General features: G+C 36.3%; 1 protein-coding gene across 10 annotated transcripts in view; it reads right to left on the reverse strand.

The window, feature by feature from the left end:
• ntm (neurotrimin) overlaps positions 1-22,122 on the reverse strand; it is a 367,086-nt gene that overhangs the window by 20,009 nt on the left and 324,955 nt on the right. For all 10 annotated transcript variants that reach the window (XM_027150958.2, XM_027150952.2, XM_027150968.2 and 7 more), the window contains one exon: positions 13,782-13,904. In XM_027150958.2, the coding sequence (XP_027006759.1) occupies positions 13,782-13,904 (123 nt within the window). The remainder of the gene's footprint in view (positions 1-13,781; positions 13,905-22,122) is intronic.

The following is a 22,122-nucleotide window of genomic DNA, read 5'->3' on the forward strand; positions in this document are numbered from 1 at the left end:
GAAAAGATTTAAAAATAAATAAATAAATAAAAACATGTAAGGCTCATACAGATATGTGGTTGTTATTTTGACTGCTCCTGGTTTGGGGTCACCACAAAGGATCATCTGGTCCACATATTTGATTTGGCACAGGTATTACACCGGATGCCCTTCCTGATGCAACCCTTCCATTTTATCCAGACCTGGCACTGAGAGTTAATCCCTCGGTGGCTGGGTTAATTCCCTGCTACTGAACCCAAGCTGCGGCAATAAGAGTGTGGGATCCTGCTGCTGGACCAAGTGGGGGACAGAAACTCAGATATATACAGATATATTATATATAATTATATTCAGTGAAACATCTCAGCTCTGTCAAAGGTAGCATGGGCAGCTAATTGAAACCGAAGAGACAGATTAGTCTCTTTAATATCAGATTTTAAATTATGTCTTTTGGATTCCTTCATTAATTTAATACATCCAGCTGCATTATTAGTGAGCTTAGCCTCAGTGATCTAACTGGTGCTTTATATTCAGTTTCTATTTGCCACAGTCATAAATCTATCTATCTATCTATCTATCTATCTATCTATCTATCTATCTATCTATCTATCTATCTATCTATCTATCTGTCTGTCTGTCTGTCTGTCTGTCTGTCTGTCTGTCTGTCTGTCTGTCTGTCTGTCTGTCTATCTATCTGTCTGTCTGTCTGTCTGTCTGTCTGTCTGTCTGTCTGTCTGTCTGGCTGGCTAACTATATATATATATCTGTCTGTCTGTCTGTCTGTCTGTCTGTCTGTCTGTCTGTCTGTCTGTCTAGACATTTCAGCAAAAGCACATACCACTGTAGGTGTCTGCAGGGGCAGAGGAAATTAAGGGATCTTTCATGGAGAATGTATCACAGTCATCCAATATGCTGTCAAACACAAGATAAATATGGAGCATTGGCAGCAGGTGCATCAGAGAGTCTCTTCAATCACACAGGAGTGATTGTTGAAACGAGACTATTTATTTCCATTCTGAGTACTTCATGGTTGCCATCCAGGATCATATCAAAGAGAGGGGACTTACAGGTGTGACAATTCATGATTTGGATTTAGCAATGCACTACAATGCTACATTAAAATGCTCCATGTTCATATTCTCAGCTTCTGCAAGGCCAGTGTTTTTAAGATTGGGTGTCCTGGTGTACAGTAAAACACTGCATTGCAAAAAAAAAAAAAAAAAAAAAAAGCTGCGAAGGAAAAGTCCAGGTTACATTCTGATTGTAGACAATCAAAAGACTCGCACTGATGTGATGTCCACAGTCTGCGTTTGATTGGATCGAGTTCAGATCAATACTGATTCCATGCTCCTTCATGCAAAGAAAAGATGAAGAATCAAACACTGTTTTTTTCTCTTTGTTTTTTTTTTTATTATAGCCACTTGACCAATTGTAAGCACTGTTAAACACAGACTGAAGGTATTATATATGTTGTTCTGATTCATAGTGCTGATATTTTTATTTCTTGGCAACAACAGTAGAGTCACTGAGAGCTGATGGTAATGATAAATGCCATCTGTAGACAGAACTTGTTCTCAATTACCTTTAGACTATACATTAGGAATGTAATGCAATGTTGTTGTCTTTATTTGTACCTGTATTTGTTTGTTGACTCAAATATTCACATCTGTATCTGTTTTTATTTTTATTTTTTTATTACCATTATTTTATTAATCACTATGAATGCAAACTATGTACGGCTGCTAGTCAAAATGGGGTCCTTTAAGCTGCATTTCAATATAATTGTCCATAAGTATTTTTCTTTTAATTACTAAGGCTAAGGGATGATAGCTTAGCAGCTAGCATGTTTGTTATGCACCTACACGATTGGGGATTCAACTGCCAGCTTGGTCCTTTTGAGTCTATTTTTGAGTTTGTCCCTGTCCTCTGGACTCTCCTACAACACGTGTTGTAGGCTGACTGGTGTCTAATTGTCTGTAGTGTGTAAATGGGGATGTAATTGTGACTATGATTGTGCCCTGTGATGGATTGGCACAGATTGTCCCCTGCCTTGTGCCCTGAGCCCCTTGTGATAAAAACCGTCTCTCCATGACCGTGTGTAGGATAAATCTTTCAGAAAAATGGATGGATGTAGACTGTTCATTTAAGAGCTGTAATATGTTTAAAATTAAATAAAGTATTATTTTTGGACACCCCAGCAGAGCTATTAACTTCTTAATTAATACTTAATAGTTCTTAACTAAGACTGAGAAAAAGGAGTAAAAGGTCCCTTGTCCAATGCCAAACTTTCTGAGCTAGTTTTAGAACTTTTATGCCGCTTTTGAAATGTAGTCTGGATGGGAAACCTGGCAAATATACCCGCAAGCTTCATACTTGGTGCCTTTCAAGCTCAGCATGAAAGTAAAGCAAGTTGCACTTGTGTGACTACTTATTCACTCCCGAAGCTCACAACTAGTCTCAATGTGAAGCTTTCTGGCAAACCTTGTGAACGTAACTGTGTAAAATGTTCAAATCATAACCTTTTGAAAAACATGTCAATAGCTCTATTCATAATCTTAATATATTAATGGCTGTTTTTGACCTCTAAGATAAAACTTGCACTTGATCACACACTTTACTTTCTTTATAGAACTAAAGCTCCAAGTAAAGATACACCATCTCAGTTCTAAAGCACCCACCATTCTTCAACTGCTAGAATCGTGGATTTAATCAGTAGTTAAATTGAAGTTTTTCAATGAATGAAATGTGTGATACAGATAAATAAAATCGTACAGAAAATCTTTCTTCTTCTTTTTATTTTTACCATCATCATCATTTTTGTCCCCAGCTCTTTTCGACACGGTTACACCCATAGTATTTTGACACGTCTCTTGTCTATTCGAATGAGATTTCTCTTACCGCATTTAATTCCCTCTAAATTCTGGTTTGGTTCATGCCACACTGCCCCCTTTCTCTACAAACTCACATTACATGCAAAGCTGCCAATTTTTACTTAGATGTGCGTCCACACACAACGATTGACATTCTCACAGATGCTCACAGAAGTATAAATCATGCCTAAGTCAGAAAAAGGGATTTTTCATCACCATTTTGTCAACAAAATAAGCATGGAGCATTAGGCAGTGACACACAATGTCAGTCCGTGATAACCTTATGCCATTCCACACTTGTCAATCATACACAAACCTGCTGGTGGATAAACATATAAATTTCAGGCAAATTTTATTATTATTAATGCATCCATCTTCTATAATGCTTGAGCCTGGAGTCAATCCCACAGGACTCAGTGGACAGCCTGAACAGATTCTTTTAACTTCTTTTTCACACATACACAACTACATGTGTACTCACACTAACACATCCCAGGATGCTCCAGAGCAGGAGGGATGCTGAATATCTGCATCTGCAGCTGAGGAGAGATGTGATCACACTCTGATCACACACGGTAGATGGAGAAGAGAAATGATATGCATTTACTCAGTTCCCTGATCTTACTGGGCCTCGTTTATCAAGCTGGAGACAAACAGATTTATTTGCAAATCATCTATGTGGGCATTTACATAAGAAAATTGGGATTAGTGAACATCCTTCAATTTAAATCAACAACAACAACAATAAAAAAAACAAAAACGTTAGTATACTCATGCTTCGGAGTGTCTTTAAATGTATACATTAGATTACTAACTAAAAAAACCTCAAAAATACAGTTGAAACTATAAAACTACAATTTACATGGATCACTGCACTGATATACTGGCAAGTTTAAATTGTTTATTTACTTACGTTTCCATTATGTACAAGTGCTTTATAGCCGCTAGTAATAAACCTCTTCCTGCTAGTTCACTAGGTCAATGAAAACATTAAACATCGAAGACCAATAAAGCAAACCATTTAATTATAACCAAAGAAACATCACCCAGTTTCCCTGTGTGACGTGCTTGCTGTGTATAAAATCTTATACAATGTAGATCTTTTCTCCTTTGTTTTCATGCCACATATTACTTTTCACCTCAGTTCATTCACACATAACCTTTTCTGCAATCTGTCTCTAAACTCGAAACCTTTTTTTTAGGTGCTGTTATGCTGTTAAATGATATGCATATTTATTGGCACAAACATGGGTCTAAACAACATTCACTTCTACCTTTTTGTTTAGTCCTTATTTCAACACTGTGAGTTTTGCTATTTTATGGAGTTTCGCACATCGCCGGATGCAAATCGGCCGAGCCTAACACACGCCTGGTAATTTGCAAATGATTCTTGGTTCATCAAGATACACGTGTGAGTACGAGGAAAATCAGTGATTCTGAAACTTTCAAAAATTTGGTGGGATTTTTTTTTGGTTCGGCTTGGCTTGAACATTTAAACACAAACTTTACTGAAAAATTGATAAATGAGGCTCACTGACAGGAAGACTTGATAATAGTGGATATTCGGTCTTCACACAATAAAACAAGCAGCTGAAACAAGGAAGTGTTGTGACATTTGAACAACAAAATTATTATTGGTTAACACAGGAAAAACTTGGAAGAAGGGGAAATCTCTACAGCAATGAATTCTGTTTCATAGTATAATCTCTGATTATATCCACTAACAAAGCCTTATTTTATAATAAACTATTTTTTGGTGTAAAATACGGTGAACTACACATTTCAGCCAGATTTACAAACCTTTCTGTAACTAATGTAATTTACAAACCTTTCTGTAAAACTTTCTGTAATTTCTTTACATCCATATTTAGATAAATACCTCCTGTAGATTACCAAGCACTTTCACAGTGCCGCTGATTTACATTTCTATATCTCCAAACTGCATAAATGACAAATTTCACAGAGCTGAACATGACAAACTGATGACTAAGCGGGTCAAGTTAAGTTCAGGGCGCATTAAAACCTCCAGTAATGCAGCTCAATCCCGCAGTGTATTGGCTACACCAGGGGTCTCCAACACGTAGCTCACCTAAAGGTTAATAGAATATGTACAAAATTGATAAAAAGAAATTAACTCAGCAAAACTGTTTAAATTTCATCTGAATCAAATTCACAGATTCACCTTTCCGGTGCTGTACCGACTCTGACTCCTGGATAAATCCTACTCTGTGCGTGCACGAGCATCACACGGCTTAATACAGCCGTTCATCAATCATCAAATTTACACACTGATATCACCAAAACCATACTTGGAAGCATTAAATAAACTTAAATCTATAAGCACAAATTGCAGTAGTTTGGATAAACAATAAAGAAACCTATGTCACAATGGCCATTCAGCTTGGAAGCTGCTGGGGATTCGACGGTATTATGAATAAAGCTAAAAGGCTGCCAAAGCAAAATCGTTGAATAAATATATCCTGCTATAAAAATACTATTGATTAATCATATAAAACCTGGCCGGGGTTGTCTTCTTTCATTTCAAGTCATTTTGACTAAAAAAAAACTGTATTTCCAAAGAATTACATTTGTACACAATTAAAAGAAATAAGTGGCTTAAACTTAAGTGACAACATAATCCATGTATGAAATTGCAGCAACTTAGCACCGATTATATGATTTGAAGCTGATCAATCATGGTTCACATTAGAGCGTCTCACTGTGAATAAATTTACACAAACTCAACAGCTTTCATAGGATATTAATGTTGATTTTTCATGAACACACTTCTACTGTAAATGTTCCTGCAAAGGATTTATATATAAATAAAATCGTGTGTATGCAGCTTGATAACTGAAGTATCAATGTGACAACAAAATCTAAAAAAAAGTATATATACAGTGCACAGACAGGTATAAGGCATTATTGTATTATCCACCTAAAAAAAAAAAAATTGGACACAAAATCAGACAAATGCTGGCTTTATCATAGATCACTTCTTCTGATAAGTGCACCTCGATTTAAAACCATAAAAATATACAAAAACTATACAAATAGTCAGACTTGAGTGCCACAGCTATTGCATATGTTGAAATCAGAGCAAAGATGATATAGTTCTTTCGGATGTACAATAACACATACAGTGGATTCATGCGAATGAGTTTATATAGTGCTGTGGTTTACTTAATAAGCTGATTTGCCAGTGTATTAGATTCAACCATATGCTCATATGAATCGTACATATGGCATGTGACAAATCAGGCAAACCAATGTGTACAGTTAATGCTTAATTAACTAAAGAAATTGAAAATAAAACAGGCATTAAAAGTGCCTGGCATTAAAACGGTAGTTAATGAAAGGCATACTGATTCTAGCATTGTGCAAATAGCTGACAACCCTTTCGAGGATTGCCATCAATCCATTATTTTTAGTGCAGCTTATCCTACACAGGGTCACAGGAATCCTGGAGTCTATCCCAGGGGACTGCAGACACAAGGCAGAGAACACCCTGAACGAAGTGTCAACCTGTCACAGGGCACAAAGGCATAAGTTCACACACCCAATTTAGAGACACCAGGCAGCCTGCAACACATCTTTGGACTGGGGGTGTAAAGCTGGTATCTGGAGGAAAGCCCCAAACCACAGGGGGAACATGCAAACTCCACACATGCAGGGTGAAGCTGGGACTCAAAGCCCCAACCCCGATGGTACAGGGCGAATGTCCTAAGCACTACACCACCATGCCCCCCTGGTGCTCCATTACTTAATGCACAATGAAATAAAACTAGCACAACAATACTACAGAATAAGACCCTATAGAAGGAAACATATTGCAGACCAAAGGAGACTTTCAGCACAGGTGTTCATAATGCAATTACAAATGCAGCTCTTTCACTTGAACAGACAAAAGCTTAAAAATGCATTGTGAAAAGATTCTAGTCTGAAGGTGAAAAATAAAATCAAAAGACGAACGCATTGACTTTATATATTTATAAAAAGCTGCTTTGTGGCAACATCTACTGATATAAGAGCTAAACAAATACAGGTGAGCTGAATTAAAGTATTCTTACTTGAATGGATTTTTTTTTTTTATTGTATTTCTATGATAGTACACCATATCACAGGATGTGCCTGGGTATTCGGCGCTTCCAGGAACGTGACAACGAGTTTACTTCAGTGACCTGGACAGTCTCTGGATCTCAAACCAATCAAGTATCTCTGCGATGAGGTTCAACGAGTTGTTTGCCTCCCACTGCACAATTTCCAGCACAATGCAGCCAGCATGTGGTAGAATCCAAATGGAGACAAATTCAGGCAGAATAGTTCACCTAATAAACTGGCAACTCGGAATAGATACAAACGGCCATTTTTATACTCATTAAATCACCACAGAATCACATACAGTACTTCCACATCATTAACCATGATTACTTATGGACTCCAATGTGTTAGAGATTTAAGAACTGTCCAAGAATTGTTATTTACACAATGCACTTTGTACACTTTCGCAACTGAGCTGGCTTTTAAGCAAAAGATTCGCTTTCTTTTGAAATGCTTCTATCTTTCTTTGAGTGAGACATCGACTAACAGCTTAATGTTTTTATGCCACAGTGCAAATCACACTTTCATAATAATGTACTTGTTCTAATACGGTATTGTTTCTATAGTAACAACTAATCCAAAGGGACTTGCTAATGGAAAATGGTAAAGTTGTTTAACCTGAATAAGAAAAGAGAAAGTATAACTGTTGCTGTGGTAAAACTTGCTTTAAGGAAAAACGAAATAACAATTTGTAACCTATATTACACCTATATACTACGGAACAGTCAGAGTTAATTAAATGCTGCACTTTTGAACTTTTTTTTTAGAATGTGAGGAAAAGTATCAGAGCTCTTCCACTAGGCTTGTGCAACATAATTTTCTCATGTGGTTTTATATGATTTTTATACTGCCACAATTCCTAGTCATTACATGTTTTGTGTAGGCGCTCCCAATAAAAAAAAAAACATAGTATGCTAGTGGGAGTTTTCATGCAAAAATACGGCAAGAAAATACCTTAAATAAATCCTCCTAAATAAAAATAAGAGATAAACTGATCGAAATACTAATCTAGAATGATTTGTGCACTAGTTTTGAATGCTCTGATATTAAATGGCACATCCTAGAAGCTCCGCCCCCTCCTTTTATCAGATTTACCTTGTCTAAAGAGGTGGGAGTAAGTCATACATGTGCAAGTCACAAGTAAGTCTCAATTCATGACTGTCAAGTCAAAGTCAAGTCGAGTCTTTTAATATTAGTCAAGCAAGTCTCAAATTTGCGACTTAAGTCTGACTTGAGTCAAGTCATATGACTCGAGTACCCCATCTCTGGTGGGGAATGTAGATCACCAAGCATAATAATGGGTAGGGAATCACTTTGATCTAAAAAAAAGCCTTAGTTTCTTTAAGGCACAGACATTTGAGATTCTGGTCCTTATTCATGTGACTGCATCACACAATTCCTGGAGATCTATCCATGAATCTCCTGTCCCACCTGGAAAGATCACTGAAGAATATTGAACTCAGTGTTATGTTCATGAAACTGGTTTGAATCAACTTTTGCTGCCATGACATACATTATCATGCTGGGAGTAGCTCTTAGAAGATGGTCAATTTTTGTCAAGAAGCAATTCACATGGTCAGAAACAATGCTCAGAGAGTCTGTGGCATTCATATGATTGACTGATTGATTAATAGGTCCAAAGTGTGGCAAGGAAACATTCCCCACACCATTACATCACCTCCACCACAAAGCCAGTTAAGACACTCTTCTAACACTATCATTTTTGAGCCTCGGCAGAAATCAGTTCCATGTTCTTCGGACGAGTCTATAGTTTTTCAGTCTTTAACTGTCGAGTTTTGGTGATGGCCCACTGAAACACCAACATGATCACAACATGGCTGTTGTAGTTCATCCGCCTCAATTTTCGACATGTGCATTCTGAGATGCTTTGCTTCTCACCACACAGAGTATACAGAGTGATTATTTGGGTTATTGTAGCTTTTCTGTCACCATGAAACAGTCTGGCAATTCTCTGGTGACCTCATCAAGCCACTTCCATCACTTCCATATATAAACATTGCACTTTTGGTTTTCATCTCTCCTGTACAGGTCAGAGCTCAGATGCATTTAATCACTGAGGAACAGCGGATCCGGACTGAAATCTCTGACCATTTGAACACTGGGCAAGCGTGTTTTTTTTTTCTTTTTTTAAAGGATTCAGTTAAAACTGTACTGTAATTACTGCATTGTTTACTGTACAGTACTGCAGAATCACCTAAAAATCCACCATCCCGCTGAGTTGTAACGATTACTGTTGCTGCAAGCATTTCCTGATAGAGCACAACTGATAATATTTTCCTTCTCATACAATCCTTAAAGCTCACGTGCTGGCTGGAAATCCTTGTTTTCCTGTCGTTTTTAGGCTCTGAAGGTTTTTAAGTTCTGGGTGATTAAATCGCTAACCTTTTATTATTATTATTATTATTATTATTATTATTATTATTATTATTATTATTATTATTATTATTATTTTGTCAGTAAATTGAAAGCAGGAAAAAATCAGTGTCTCACAAGTCCGCAATCCACCGCTTTAAATGCAAACAGATAAAAGTACATGTCATTTTTATTAAAATAAATATGAACTGTACAACTGTTGGCAAATTGCTCTGGTTTAAGAAGAAAGGCACAGTTGCACAGTTACACAATGCCCTGCGTATCACGTCACATTCTCTTTGTGTCTTCGTTTTCCTGTAACAGTGACGTTCCTGTCGAGTCTTATTCCTTATGTATATAGTAGCATATACTACTGTGATCTTCAGATCCAGTTAAACTCCCTTAAGCTGCGGATCTATCATGCGCCAGTGTGTTGTTGCAATGAGTCAGGACTGTCCAACACGCAGACAAGGCCATTGTATCATCAATCGCCTCCACCCTGTGGATATATATTTATTTCTCACTTTATTATTTTTGTCATCCCAAAAAACGGGGAAGGAAAGATAAATAATGAAAGTGGAAGTCGGTACAAAAAGCCGAGGGCAGACAAACGGGCAGCAAGCGACAGAGAGAGAGAGAGAGAGAGAGAGAGAGAGAGAAAGAGAGAGAGAGAGAGAGAGAGAGAGAGAGAGGGACAGAAAGTGAGCGACAGAGTGAGAGAAAGTGAGTGAAAGAGAGAGACAGAGAGCTCAGTAGAGCAGAGCTGTACTAGTAGATTATAGCATTCCTGCTACAGGGATCATTTGGCCCCCGAAATGAGCTGCTAAACTCACAAACACGGCAACTGCGCTGAAATCTCATTATACAGCTATAGACTAGATTAACACTATCAGGACTTCATAAAAAATAACACACACACACACACACACACACACACACACACACACACACACACACACACACACACACACACACACATAAGAAAAACTGCAGTACTTTGCCTTCATCTAAATGAACCCAAACTCTAATGCTAACTAATGTAATAGTGCTTTAGCAGCCAAGCCTTGCAGACACAAATGGCATCATTAAAAATCAGTGTCTTATGCAAACCAATTAAACATGTGCAATGATAAATTACTAACAGTTCCTCAATTAGTATTATTAGTATTGACCTTGTTCTATGTCCAGCAGCAAAGCAATATTATGAAGATTATAAAATAACAAGTATAATCCTCTTTCCTCCTTGTACAAATCTAAAATGCCTTCATGCACCATTTCCCAGTTTGTATTAGAAGCAAAAAGTCTTTTCTAGTCATCCTAAGTAAAGCGCCAGTATTTATTAAAGCTGTAAACAGTTTTGATTACTTGCTTTGATCATATGAAGCACAGCTAGCACCAAAACCCTTCTCTTGTAAAAGCGTCACACATTGCATAAGAACACCACTTCATGGAATTACAATATCTCATCTGTTGTTATTGAATAGCGAATTAACATTCAATGCCATGGCTGTTTTTGCAGCACTATATGAAGACCAATTCAACTCTGCAGACCTTTTTTATTCTGAATATTAATGTTCAATTTTCATAGACCAAAAAAACAAAACAAAACAAAAAAAAAACACAACCTGTACCTGTCAAATGAAGCTTCAAATGGAAGATCGACGAGCATTGGTTAGAATGAAGAAAAATGCTTCTCATACTGAGGGAAGAAGACGAAATCTAACAGTTGGTTGTTTGGTTAAAAAAAAAAAAATCATAGGGTTTGTGTAATTTGCTAGAAAGTAAGAAAACTGGATCAGATAAACAGACACCCTTACCCAGAACACAATAAGACTTACTGCTTATCGTACAAAGACTTATTCCACCCATGTTTTTTCAGAATACATATTGGACTGCAATATATGAGAGAAACCTATTTGAAAGGAAAAAAAAAAAAAAAAAAAAAGGAGGAATATTGTCTTTCGTATCTCTTGAGCTGCAACATAAATCACTGCCTTGGAAAGGCACAGGAGGTTCCTCCAAAGATCACAGGCATTTAGTATTTCACTTACCAGAGTTCCTGTAATATTACAAAAAAAAGGCACGCTATTACGCTAAGCTTTTGTTTTGCTGAGTTCTTCCCAAATTAAACTATTTGTTTTGCTATTAACTTTCTGTGCTGTCTTTGACACTGTGGCACCCAATTATATCAGGTGTTCCTGCAGGGAATTATTGTAATGTAAAGGTGATATGCAAAAGTTGTAGGCCGTTCAATCACTGCTACTCGGAAGCAAAATCTCATCAGCAGCGGGAAAGTATGGGCTCGCTTGCTTCCCTAGATCCAGATTTAGATAAGCATCTAGTGCTCAGCAAGGACTGCGATTGGAAACCCTGAGTATGACAGTGGCAGAGCCTCGCTGCAGATGCAGTGTGGGAGTTAATGCTAGACATCTGGGGCTTATTAAGAAAAGTGTCTGTCATGGTAGTCGTGGTGTTTTGTAGGTGTGATGATTCAGATCTTTAAGTCGAAGAGTTTCCTACAGACTTCTCCTTCTACTTCAGAGTCATACTGGACTTCTTGGTTGTTTCTCTGTATAAGAAACTCTTTACCCAGTCACGGACTTATGGTGTATGACCTCCTCAAGGGAGTCACGTATGTGCCATATTCTTTTCATTTTTAAATACCGGATGCTAGGATATTGCATGGGGTGTTAAAAGTCTTAATTAAACTCTAATAACCAGAACTTTGCCCTAGACTTGTTTTGATACTTCCATGGTATTCATAAAGCTGTTCTCTTAATTATTGCTGGATATCTCTGGAGAATCTTGTGCTTTACTTCATGTGCTAATACTTTAACTTACATGAGTTTACTTTGTGCTAATACTTTGTTATTTACAATACCATACTGTCATATTTACAGTATATTATTACATTTTTACCTTCTGTAAAGCTGCTTTAAGTTGTTAAAAGCACTATACAAATAAATTTGAATTGTTTATCGTTTTTTGTGCTTCCTGTCAGAAACTACTGTACCTGCATTTCACTGCCTACAGTATGTACGTGTCCGAGACTCGATAACAATAGAGTCGAATCAGATCTTATCCGATCTGCTGCTTTATCTACACACAGGTCAACTCTATTCAACTAACAATATGACTTTAAACGGTAACTGATCGTTTATTGGATTCACGACATTTGGGGTGAATCACAACCTGTACATTTTAATTTGTAAAAACAAATTACTTTGTTCTACAGCTCATTATTATGGTGTATTTGTTGCACACTATATATACATATATATATATATATATATATATATATATATATATATATATATATATATATATATATATATATATATATATTATATATATATATATATTTTTTTTTAAATCCTTTATTTATGACTACGGTGTAACAGGAAATGAATGTTTTAAAATTTTCAAATGTTATACAATGGTTTATTTTAAAATCGGGATGCAGGTAAACGGGAAAGTGAAAAGTGTAGCATGTCTCATTTCATCTGCACTCAACCGTACGTGCTTCTGGTCTCATCAAGATTCTTGCGTTTCAGAAATGTGGATCAGAGTAAATTCTATCTACAAGGCAGTGAAATACCAAACTAATGAATCTGCATTAAATATCAACCATGATACTGAATTTGATTGAACATTTATGACAATACTACTGTGTATGATCCTGCTGTATACGTGCGTGCAGGTTCATTCATGCCATCAATTACATATTCTTCATTTGTAACTATGTACATCATGGAGATGTTTTCTTTCTTTATTTGAAATGTGTTAGATAATCTTTATTAATAAACGCTGTAAAAAAACACCTGTTCTGTATTATAATAGAGCTATTATTAAAAACAATTTAAAAACAGGCAGTCACATAGATGTCATATTAACATTTCAATTGCCAGATTCTTGTACTGACACAGTGTCAGAGAGAGACGTGGGCTACTACACAATAGAAGCGCATGAATCATTAAACGTTAAAATGTATTTTTCTCCTTGATAACGTGAAGCCACACAGGGAGCAGCAGAGGAGCAGAAAGGCTCAAACGGAGCTGATTCCTCTGTGGTGCAAGCTGATAGGAAACGTACCACCCAGTTTATCTAAAATGTCCACACACTCCCACACATAACGTATCTCACTGAAATGACACCCAAACGCACTACCTTGCTAAAGTGTGGCGTATAATTTGGAATATTCATAAACCTTATTAAGGGATGCTAGAATACAGATATCTATTCAGCTCATTCTTGATAAACAACTGAATTGTGTATACTGTGTAAATGCAAAAAAACAAACAAACAAACAAAAAAAACATCTTTTTTCACACTTTCAATATACTCACACACACCGCTGTGACCTGTTGTGCACCGGAACCTCAGCTGGAACTGAGCTGTAATTTTCAGAGAATATTAATATCTACTGAATGAAGAAAAAAGGAAAGTAGAGTCTCTTACCTTTTTGGGTCATTTTCCAGCTGATTGCAGGCTCTGGTTTGCCGTTAGCCAAACACATCAGTGTGACGCTGGAGCCTTCATTCACCACCAAACTGTTTGAGAAGTTGACAATTTTTGGAGGGACTGAAAGAGAAGGAACAGAAATAGATTTTTTTTTTTTAATAGTCTGGTTCCATTTAAGGTTTCTTCCTAATATCATCTCAGGGAGATTTACTTGCCACCGTTGCCTCCGGCTTGCTCGTTAGGGATAAATTTGAATTTTAAATTTGATCATTTACAGTCTGAGTTTTTATATTTCTGTAAAGCTGCTTTTGCGACAATGTCCGTTGTTAAAAGTGCTAGACAAATAGAATTGTATTGATATAATTTAGCTTATAGTTCACATCAGAAACCACAATGAAACTTTAGCACAAGAGCAAACACTCACAAAATCAAACACTCACACTTCATGAGAAAGAAAAGTACCAGTTGTACTTATGCCAAGTGAACATTACAGTCTCAGCATCACTGTATGGCATACACTACCTGACTACATCATATGCAGTCTGTTGCTTTGTGGACGTTTCAGTGTACACACAGTGTAGATGTTCATGAAGAAATGACAGATGAAGTTTTCTTGACCCTCATATAATACACTATGTCTATGTGAAATAATAAGAATGAGTACTGAACTGTCTATCATGTGACCGGCTTGGGAAACTGCCTGTTGTGGGTTTTTTCTGTAGTATTGATAACAGGATAAAAGAGAAAAACTATAAACTGTGGATGAAGGATACCTTTGGCGAGACAGCAAGGTTGCGTGTTCTGCAAAGAGAACTGAAGCTACTGTATACAGCGAATAATCATCCTTTATACTGTGTGATGCCAGGAATCTTTTTTTATTATCACTATTATTTATGCTGTTCCTACCATCCTTTTGGATATGACATGTCAAATATTTGTTATAGAAACAATATTATTGTGCCAACATTGTGCCCTGAAACAAATAGATGGATGGTGACAGTGGATTAAGAATTTCCTCTGTGAGTCTCTTCAGTGTTCTTGTTATTGTTGTAGTGGTGCTCGACTACAGAATTTCTTCCCAAGACTTTTTGCCGCTTAAAAATATTGGCGCCTCTGTAGCCCGATCAAACTGTGTTGCGAAATCGCTTTCGTTACAGGAGCAGTCGCAATGTTTTTGTTTTGCAGAATGAGTTTGTTAGGGGATTGAATTGGAGGGGTCAAGGGCTTGCAAAATCCCAAAATAATTTTGAGACAAACCCAAATAAATAAACAAACAAACAAACAAACAAACAAACAAACAAATAACTAATGTATAAGTATAGATAGATGGATAGATAGACAAACAAACAAACAAACAAATAATATGCATTTCTTGCTCTTCTTCAATACAATTCCACACCTGACTGAATCCAAGACCTTTGTTTCAACTCAGCTCCTGTTTTGTTTGCCAAAGCATATCTCAGAAATGCCTGGTGGAATAACCCAGATATACTGGAAACCAAAACAGAGATATGGCAGCCAGAATGTGCTCTCTCATACACCCTTTTAAGTCCTTGGCTTAAAAACAAACATAAAAAGCACAAGCAGGACTGTGAGCGATGTTCTGAAATGCTGCAATATTCTTTCCGCCTGCCTCAAGGTGCCAATATATTAACTAAATATTGATAAATGTTTTTTTTCCCCTCTAAAAATGGTACCATTGCTCACTTGTTTTACTCGTTTTGTACCCCAGGGACATAAGGAACATCTCTGCTAATACCATGACAAAATGCAGCATCTTTGTGTTTTAAGCATGAGGAAATATTGCTGTACTGAGCGGCTAATAAAGGTGCAAGGCTGAAATGGAAATAAAGCTGTTCCATCCTCTCACACATACTTGCAAGCACTCACAGGCATGCGTGGGTGAAAATATTTAAAAGGCCAGAGATCACCGCAGTCTTTTCAGGCTAGGAAGACTGACACAGAGGGAATCATGGGAAATTTCACGTATCAGGTTGGTTTCGAAGGACCTTTCGTATTTTGAAAGCTCAATACAACATTCTGAATCAGAGAGAAATATGAGATAAAAATCTAATAATTTGTAGTAGCTCTTTTATTCATTTATTAAAAGTCTCTGCACTTCGAAACATGCCGTTACGTCAAGCAAAAAAACACACAAAAAAACACACAAAAACTTATGAATGGTGTTAGTACAATTCAAAATGTATATCCCCTTCTTTAAACGTTTTATTATACAGTAATAACATAGAGAACCTAGTAATGTGGTGACACTTTGAGTGCATTTAAAGCTTCCACAAAACATTTCTGGATTAGTGAGACAATAAAAAAACATCTTGTCATGTGAATGTCCTGCATAATCAATCTCATTAGGATAGATATGCATTCACAGGAAGCCACTATGTATAAGCTGATGCTTAAAGCACAGTTGACATTTTTAAAATATCAGATACATTCAGATAAGCGGTAGAAAATGAGTGAGAGTGTGAGAGTAAAGATACATCTTTCTGTTACAGTTTTCTTGCTTTAGCATCTTTAGTGGCCTTTAAATGTGTTAGAAAAGCATGAAATGATTTCACTGCTTAGAGTCAAGCATGAGGTTGGAAGCTAAATGCAGGCTCAAAGTGTTTTCCTTAAAAACCACTAGCACTCAACACACAAAGAAAAATCTAAATTTGTCATCAAAACCGGGCGATCTTTAAACACAACTTGCAGTCTATGGGTCAAAATACATGAATAACAGTAACACAAAGCAACAAAGACTTGGCAAGGTTGTTTTTTTTTTAATTATGTATAAAATCGGTGTTATTTCATGGGTTTGTGCATAAGAAACAGTTGTGTGTGATCAGGGGAGATGGGGGGGGGGGGCATGTGACTTGTCAGATGGACTGAGAATTCTGGGACATGTGGTTAAGATCGCTGAAGATTCTTGGAGTTTGAGATGTGACATATAGTTTATAGGTTTCATATATAAACTAATATAAAGTAGGATGGATTAGTAAGTGTGTCAAAAAGTGTGTCATGTTACAAGAAGATTTGGGTCCTAGCCTTATACACATCCAGTGTTGTATAAAGTACTAGAAAGCAATACTTGAGTAAAAGTACAAGTATTGTACTAGAAAAAGACTCTGGTAGAACTGAAAGTCACCTTTTAGAATATTACTCAAGTAAAAGTCTTAAAGTATCTGATATTTACTGTACTTAAGTATCAAAAGTCATTTTCTGATATTAAATTTACGAAAGTATATGAAGTAAAAGTAAAAAGTAAAAGTTCAGTGATTTTCGGTAGGCATAAGAGCAGGGGCGGTTATAGGGTTTCATCTTTAAGGGTTTTAGCCCTCAGTGATAATTTAAAACAAGAAGAGTTTTATATTATATATTATATGACTACATAGTAAGCCAAAAGTTATGGTATTATTAAAAGACAAAAGTAGACACCCAAATTTTATGCATGATGTAATGATGCCAGTCTTGAATCAAATCAGTTCATGTATGTGTGCATTCTCTACAAACAGTGTGTCCAATGAATGACGTCATTAATAAACAAATATTCACAAGACAAAGACCAAATCAATAAATGTTATTTTTATTTAGTATTGATATTGCATTCATATTTTGTTTGTGCTATCAACTCTGGTAATAAGAATCGTGATATTTTACTGCTTTTGTTTGCCCCTGTTATAGATAAATGCCTCCATCTCTGACTGCGCGTGCACGCTGCACGTACCTGTGCTTCTCCGTAGTGCGTGCGGACGTGCAGTGACACTCTAGGAGCAGTGATTCGCCAAACCTCCCTTATTGCTGTCGCACACATTTCTTCTGATTTTATTTTGTAGTAACGAGTAACAAAGATGCTTAGTGGAAATATATCAGAGTAAAATTATACATTTTATCTAGGAAATGTAGTGGAGTAAAAGTGAAAGTTGACATAAATTTAAATAAGTACAGAAGTACAGATAGTACAGATACGTGACATTTTTACTTAAGTACGGTAACAATTTTTACTTCGTTACATTACAACACTGTTCACATCAGATTTATAGACAGTTATAAATGAACAAAAACATGGAAGACCTTCTGTTGGATTTGTAGTTGGTTTCATTTTCTGGCTATTTAAAAAATTGGTTCATCATTGATTATACTGGTTGCTTGGTTGGCTATTTATTTATTTATTTATTTGTTTGTTTGTTTGTTTATTCATTTAGTTAGGTAGTTAGCTAGTTAGTTAGTTAATTTTAACTTGACACCTTAAATGTTTCGGCTTTCTGTTTGTTTTCTGTGCAGGTTTCTTAGTGACACTCAAAGGAATGAAAAAAGAAAAAAAAAGAATATTATTATTATATTTTATTTAAAACGTAACAAAAAAAGTTCCAATTTATATATATATATATATATATATATATATATATATATATATATATATATATATATATATATATATATATATATATCCCCCTGCTTATCCTACTGGGTCATGGAGAAACCTGGTACTCATATATACAAAATTACAACTTTAACAGGGACCTTATAAGTTTAATGTTGTCTTTGCCTGAAAAGAGATAGTGTTATTTAAGGTCAAAACATTTCATCAACCATTTGTTCAATTTTCCATTAAAATGATGCAGAGTTTCAAAAGGTGTCAAAGGACAGTGCACTTTAGCCTGATATCTCCAGAGAGAACCGAGCTTTTATAGCACATCGATGACTGCAATTGTGCTGCATAAAAAGAGTGAAGATCCTTTGGAGGCTATTAACCAACTCCCACAATAGAAATGAAGATCTGAAGTGTGAAGAGTTGAGAAGGATTTGCTTTTGTTGAATATTAATTGTTGGAGCGCTTTAGGTTGTGAATATTTATCTTCGGTTTGTTTTCTTTCGGGAAAAACACATTCTATGAATTGTAAGTTACATCCTCATAAGCAAACCAGATGCTGCTCCATGTTGACATAATTATCAAAGTAACTCAGCTGGTAAATGTGACAGGGAGAAGATCTTTTTTTTTTTTAGAAGCAATAAAAATAAAGAGTAATGAAAATGTCACAAACACTACTTGCTGCTATTGAGTACAGATGTTATTATGACATATGTATAATGTCGAGGGGGGTTGATTTGCATTTCAAAGCTGGAATCTTAACAAAGGTTGCCATCGCTGTCTGGGTGTATATTCACACAGCGTAGTACAACTGTTTTATCCTGTTTCAGCCTTTATAAAGACGGGCAACTATTAATAATTCATCTAATGCCAACTAAATTCCACTACCCTGCCAGAAATAACAATATCGTTGTAAAGAGAGTGCAATACAGCAGCACGATGCTACAGTCTACGTACTTATTCATTCAGTGCAAGGACAGCCAATAACAAAATCCTTTCCTTAAATCAGCTCAAGATCTTAAATTGAAAAATTTATATTCAGGGTGCATTTTAACCAAATGTCTTGAATGGCTGTCCATGACGATAAATAGTACCTAATAAGACCCAAAATGTAGCAATAAATCTTACTAAGAGTTAGCTGTATTTTACACTCACTGAGCACTTTATTAGGAACTCCTATACACCTGACCATTCATGCAAAAATCTAATGAGCCAATTAGCAGTACAATCTTTACAATAATGCAAATACAGAGATAAGGGCTTAAGGTTATGCTTACGTCAAATATCGGAATGGAGAAAAAGATTGATCTCAGTGACTTTGTTTGGGTGTTGACGTCAGAGGGGTTGGATGGATCTCCAGGGATTTTCCTACACATCACTGTCTTGAGATTCAAAAATTGTTTATTAATGAAAAATAAATAAATTATAATAAATTAATAATAATTTTGAGTTTTTTGTGTGTGGAAATTCCTTGTTGATGAGGAAGGTCAGAGGAAAATAGCCAGTTCAAGTCATCAGGACAGGACATATAATAAAAATATAATAACACAATACATCAAACCTTGAGGTAGAATGGCTGGAACCTTAGTAGACCACATGGGGCTCCATGTCTTTCAGCCACAGAGAGAAATATGTGGGTGCAGTGAGCACAGGATCACCAAAACTGGACATCTAAAGACTGGAAAAAGACCAGCTGATTTTTTCTTATCTACAATATTCCCATTGCAGCCTCAGATTCATGTTCCTGGCTGACAGGACTGAATCCTAATGTGGTTTTCTGCTGCTGTAGCCCATCCACCCCGAGGTTTGTTGTTCTGTATGTTCTGATGGTCATTTCAGTTGTAAAGAGTGATTATTTGAGTTACCGTGTCCTTCTTGTTGGCTTTCCGCTGACCTCTCTTATCAACAAGGCATTTTCCAACAGAACTGTCACTTACTGAATGCTGTGTTAAAATTGTTGTGTGCAAAAAAATCCAGAGATCAGCAGTTTCTTAAATATACAAAAAACTCAGTCTGGCATCAACAATCATGTCACAGTCAAAATCAATGAGATCACAATTTTCCCCCATTCTGATGGTTAACAGTTTGTACAAGCAATGTGCATAAGGGAATAATCTTCCAACTGGAATAAATGCAATGCATCAAACATGTTTTGCAATGTGATAATGTATGTGGAAGGCCTGCACCACCATATATACAGGATATGGTAAATCAGTGGTTATGGCATTGGACTACTGATCAGAGGGTCATGAGTTTGAACCCCAGGACTACCAAGCTGTCACTGCTGGGTCATTGAGCCTGCAAGGTCCTTAACCCTCACTTGCTCAGTTGTATAAATAAGATAAATGCAAGCTGCCCTGGATCAGGATGTCTGCCAATTGCTGTAAATGTATACAGTACTTCAGCAAAACTGATGATCTCTGTATAAATATGCAAGTGGTCAAAAATAGGAAATACAACTTCTAATAGAAGTCTGTTGGGGCAGGACTTAAACTGCCTCATGCTTGTGGGTGGAGCAGTGAAATGAACAGTTATCGAGTTTACCAAATTAAACCTACTCTGTACTCACCAAAATCCTGTCTTGTAGCAAATAATCAGATATATTAATATATGTACACAAATATGTAATCAACTCTCAACTTAATATTCACTAGATAGCAGCATACGGCATAAGCTAAGTATATTAGCCTCTCAGGTTTTATTTTGTTTGAGGCTGTGTAATAAATCTATTGGTCACAAGTATCAGTTGAATAGCATAAATTTTATAGTTATGCAAAACTGTAGTTGTGGCTCTAAGGTTTAAGAGCAGCTTCTCAATCCTTTTGAAACATCCTTTAGTGGCAACGTACCCTAAAGCACTGCATGATTAATATTTCGTCTAACGCAAAGAGCGCTAAGTGATATCTCCTCTACCGTATGGTGGACAAAATGGGATTAAAAACACAAAATCACCTTGTAAATCACATTGACTTTCTAAAAGAAAACATTCCAGAAAAACAGGATCCAATGTAGTTGAGAAATGAGTGTATCAGTCAGTAAGAGGGGAGCAGTCACAGATGCTACAACATGACAGCTGATGATGAGTGAACTGTAAGTTTGCTCATAAGTTGGCAGCTCTAAGAGTATAGTAAGAGTTTTGACCGCAGTCTTTATTAGTTCTGGGGCAAAGTAATCTTGATGTATCATTGTGAGGCATTTTTCAAATACGGGTAGTAACCCAAAACAACCAAAGCCAATAAAGTGCTTATTGTGAGAGAGTCTGTTTTTTATTGAACAGTCAGTCACACAGCCAACAGAGGCATGTGCTTGTGCATGTGTGTGTGTGTGTGTGTGTGTTTGTGTGTGTGTGCTTTTTTCTTCAGGTAGAGGAAACCATACTAAATTGGAATTTTAACAGTGTAGTGCCATCCTATCAGTTCTGTAGACTGATCTGAGCTCTTCAATCTAAACATAAGTCAATGGGAGGTCTGAATCGCACTAATAAACTAATATCCCACTCTTACAGATTATATATAACCACAGCCTCATGAATGAGTCATGGTTGCTCCATGTTATTAAGTCGGGACCTGAGATGCAGCACAGCGATGTTAAGAAAAACCTTGTTAAGGGAATAGAGGATAGGATGACTAATTTAGGCATGTTTATCTTTATCTGCAAAAACATAAAGCCACATTTTAAACTATAATATTTCAACCCTTAGGCAACATTTATTTAAAGTGTGAAAATGAGATGTTCTGTGGGAAATTTGTTTAAAAAAAGACTGCATATTAATAATTAGCAATGTATCGCGACAGTGTATTGGAGTCTTATTAACTAGAGAAGGTTTCAGGCCAATTTTGTATTTATCCATTATTTAATTTATTTTCTCAGATACTCACTTTTGAATCTTAATTAAAGCAATAACTTGTGCATTAATCTGATCTTACACTTGGTTTTATCACACGAAACTGTCCTTGTCACATCCATCTG

The sequence above is a fragment of the Tachysurus fulvidraco genome, chromosome 20 (genome assembly GCF_022655615.1).
Source record: "Tachysurus fulvidraco isolate hzauxx_2018 chromosome 20, HZAU_PFXX_2.0, whole genome shotgun sequence".
In the NCBI taxonomy this organism is placed as follows: Eukaryota; Metazoa; Chordata; class Actinopteri; order Siluriformes; family Bagridae; genus Tachysurus; species Tachysurus fulvidraco.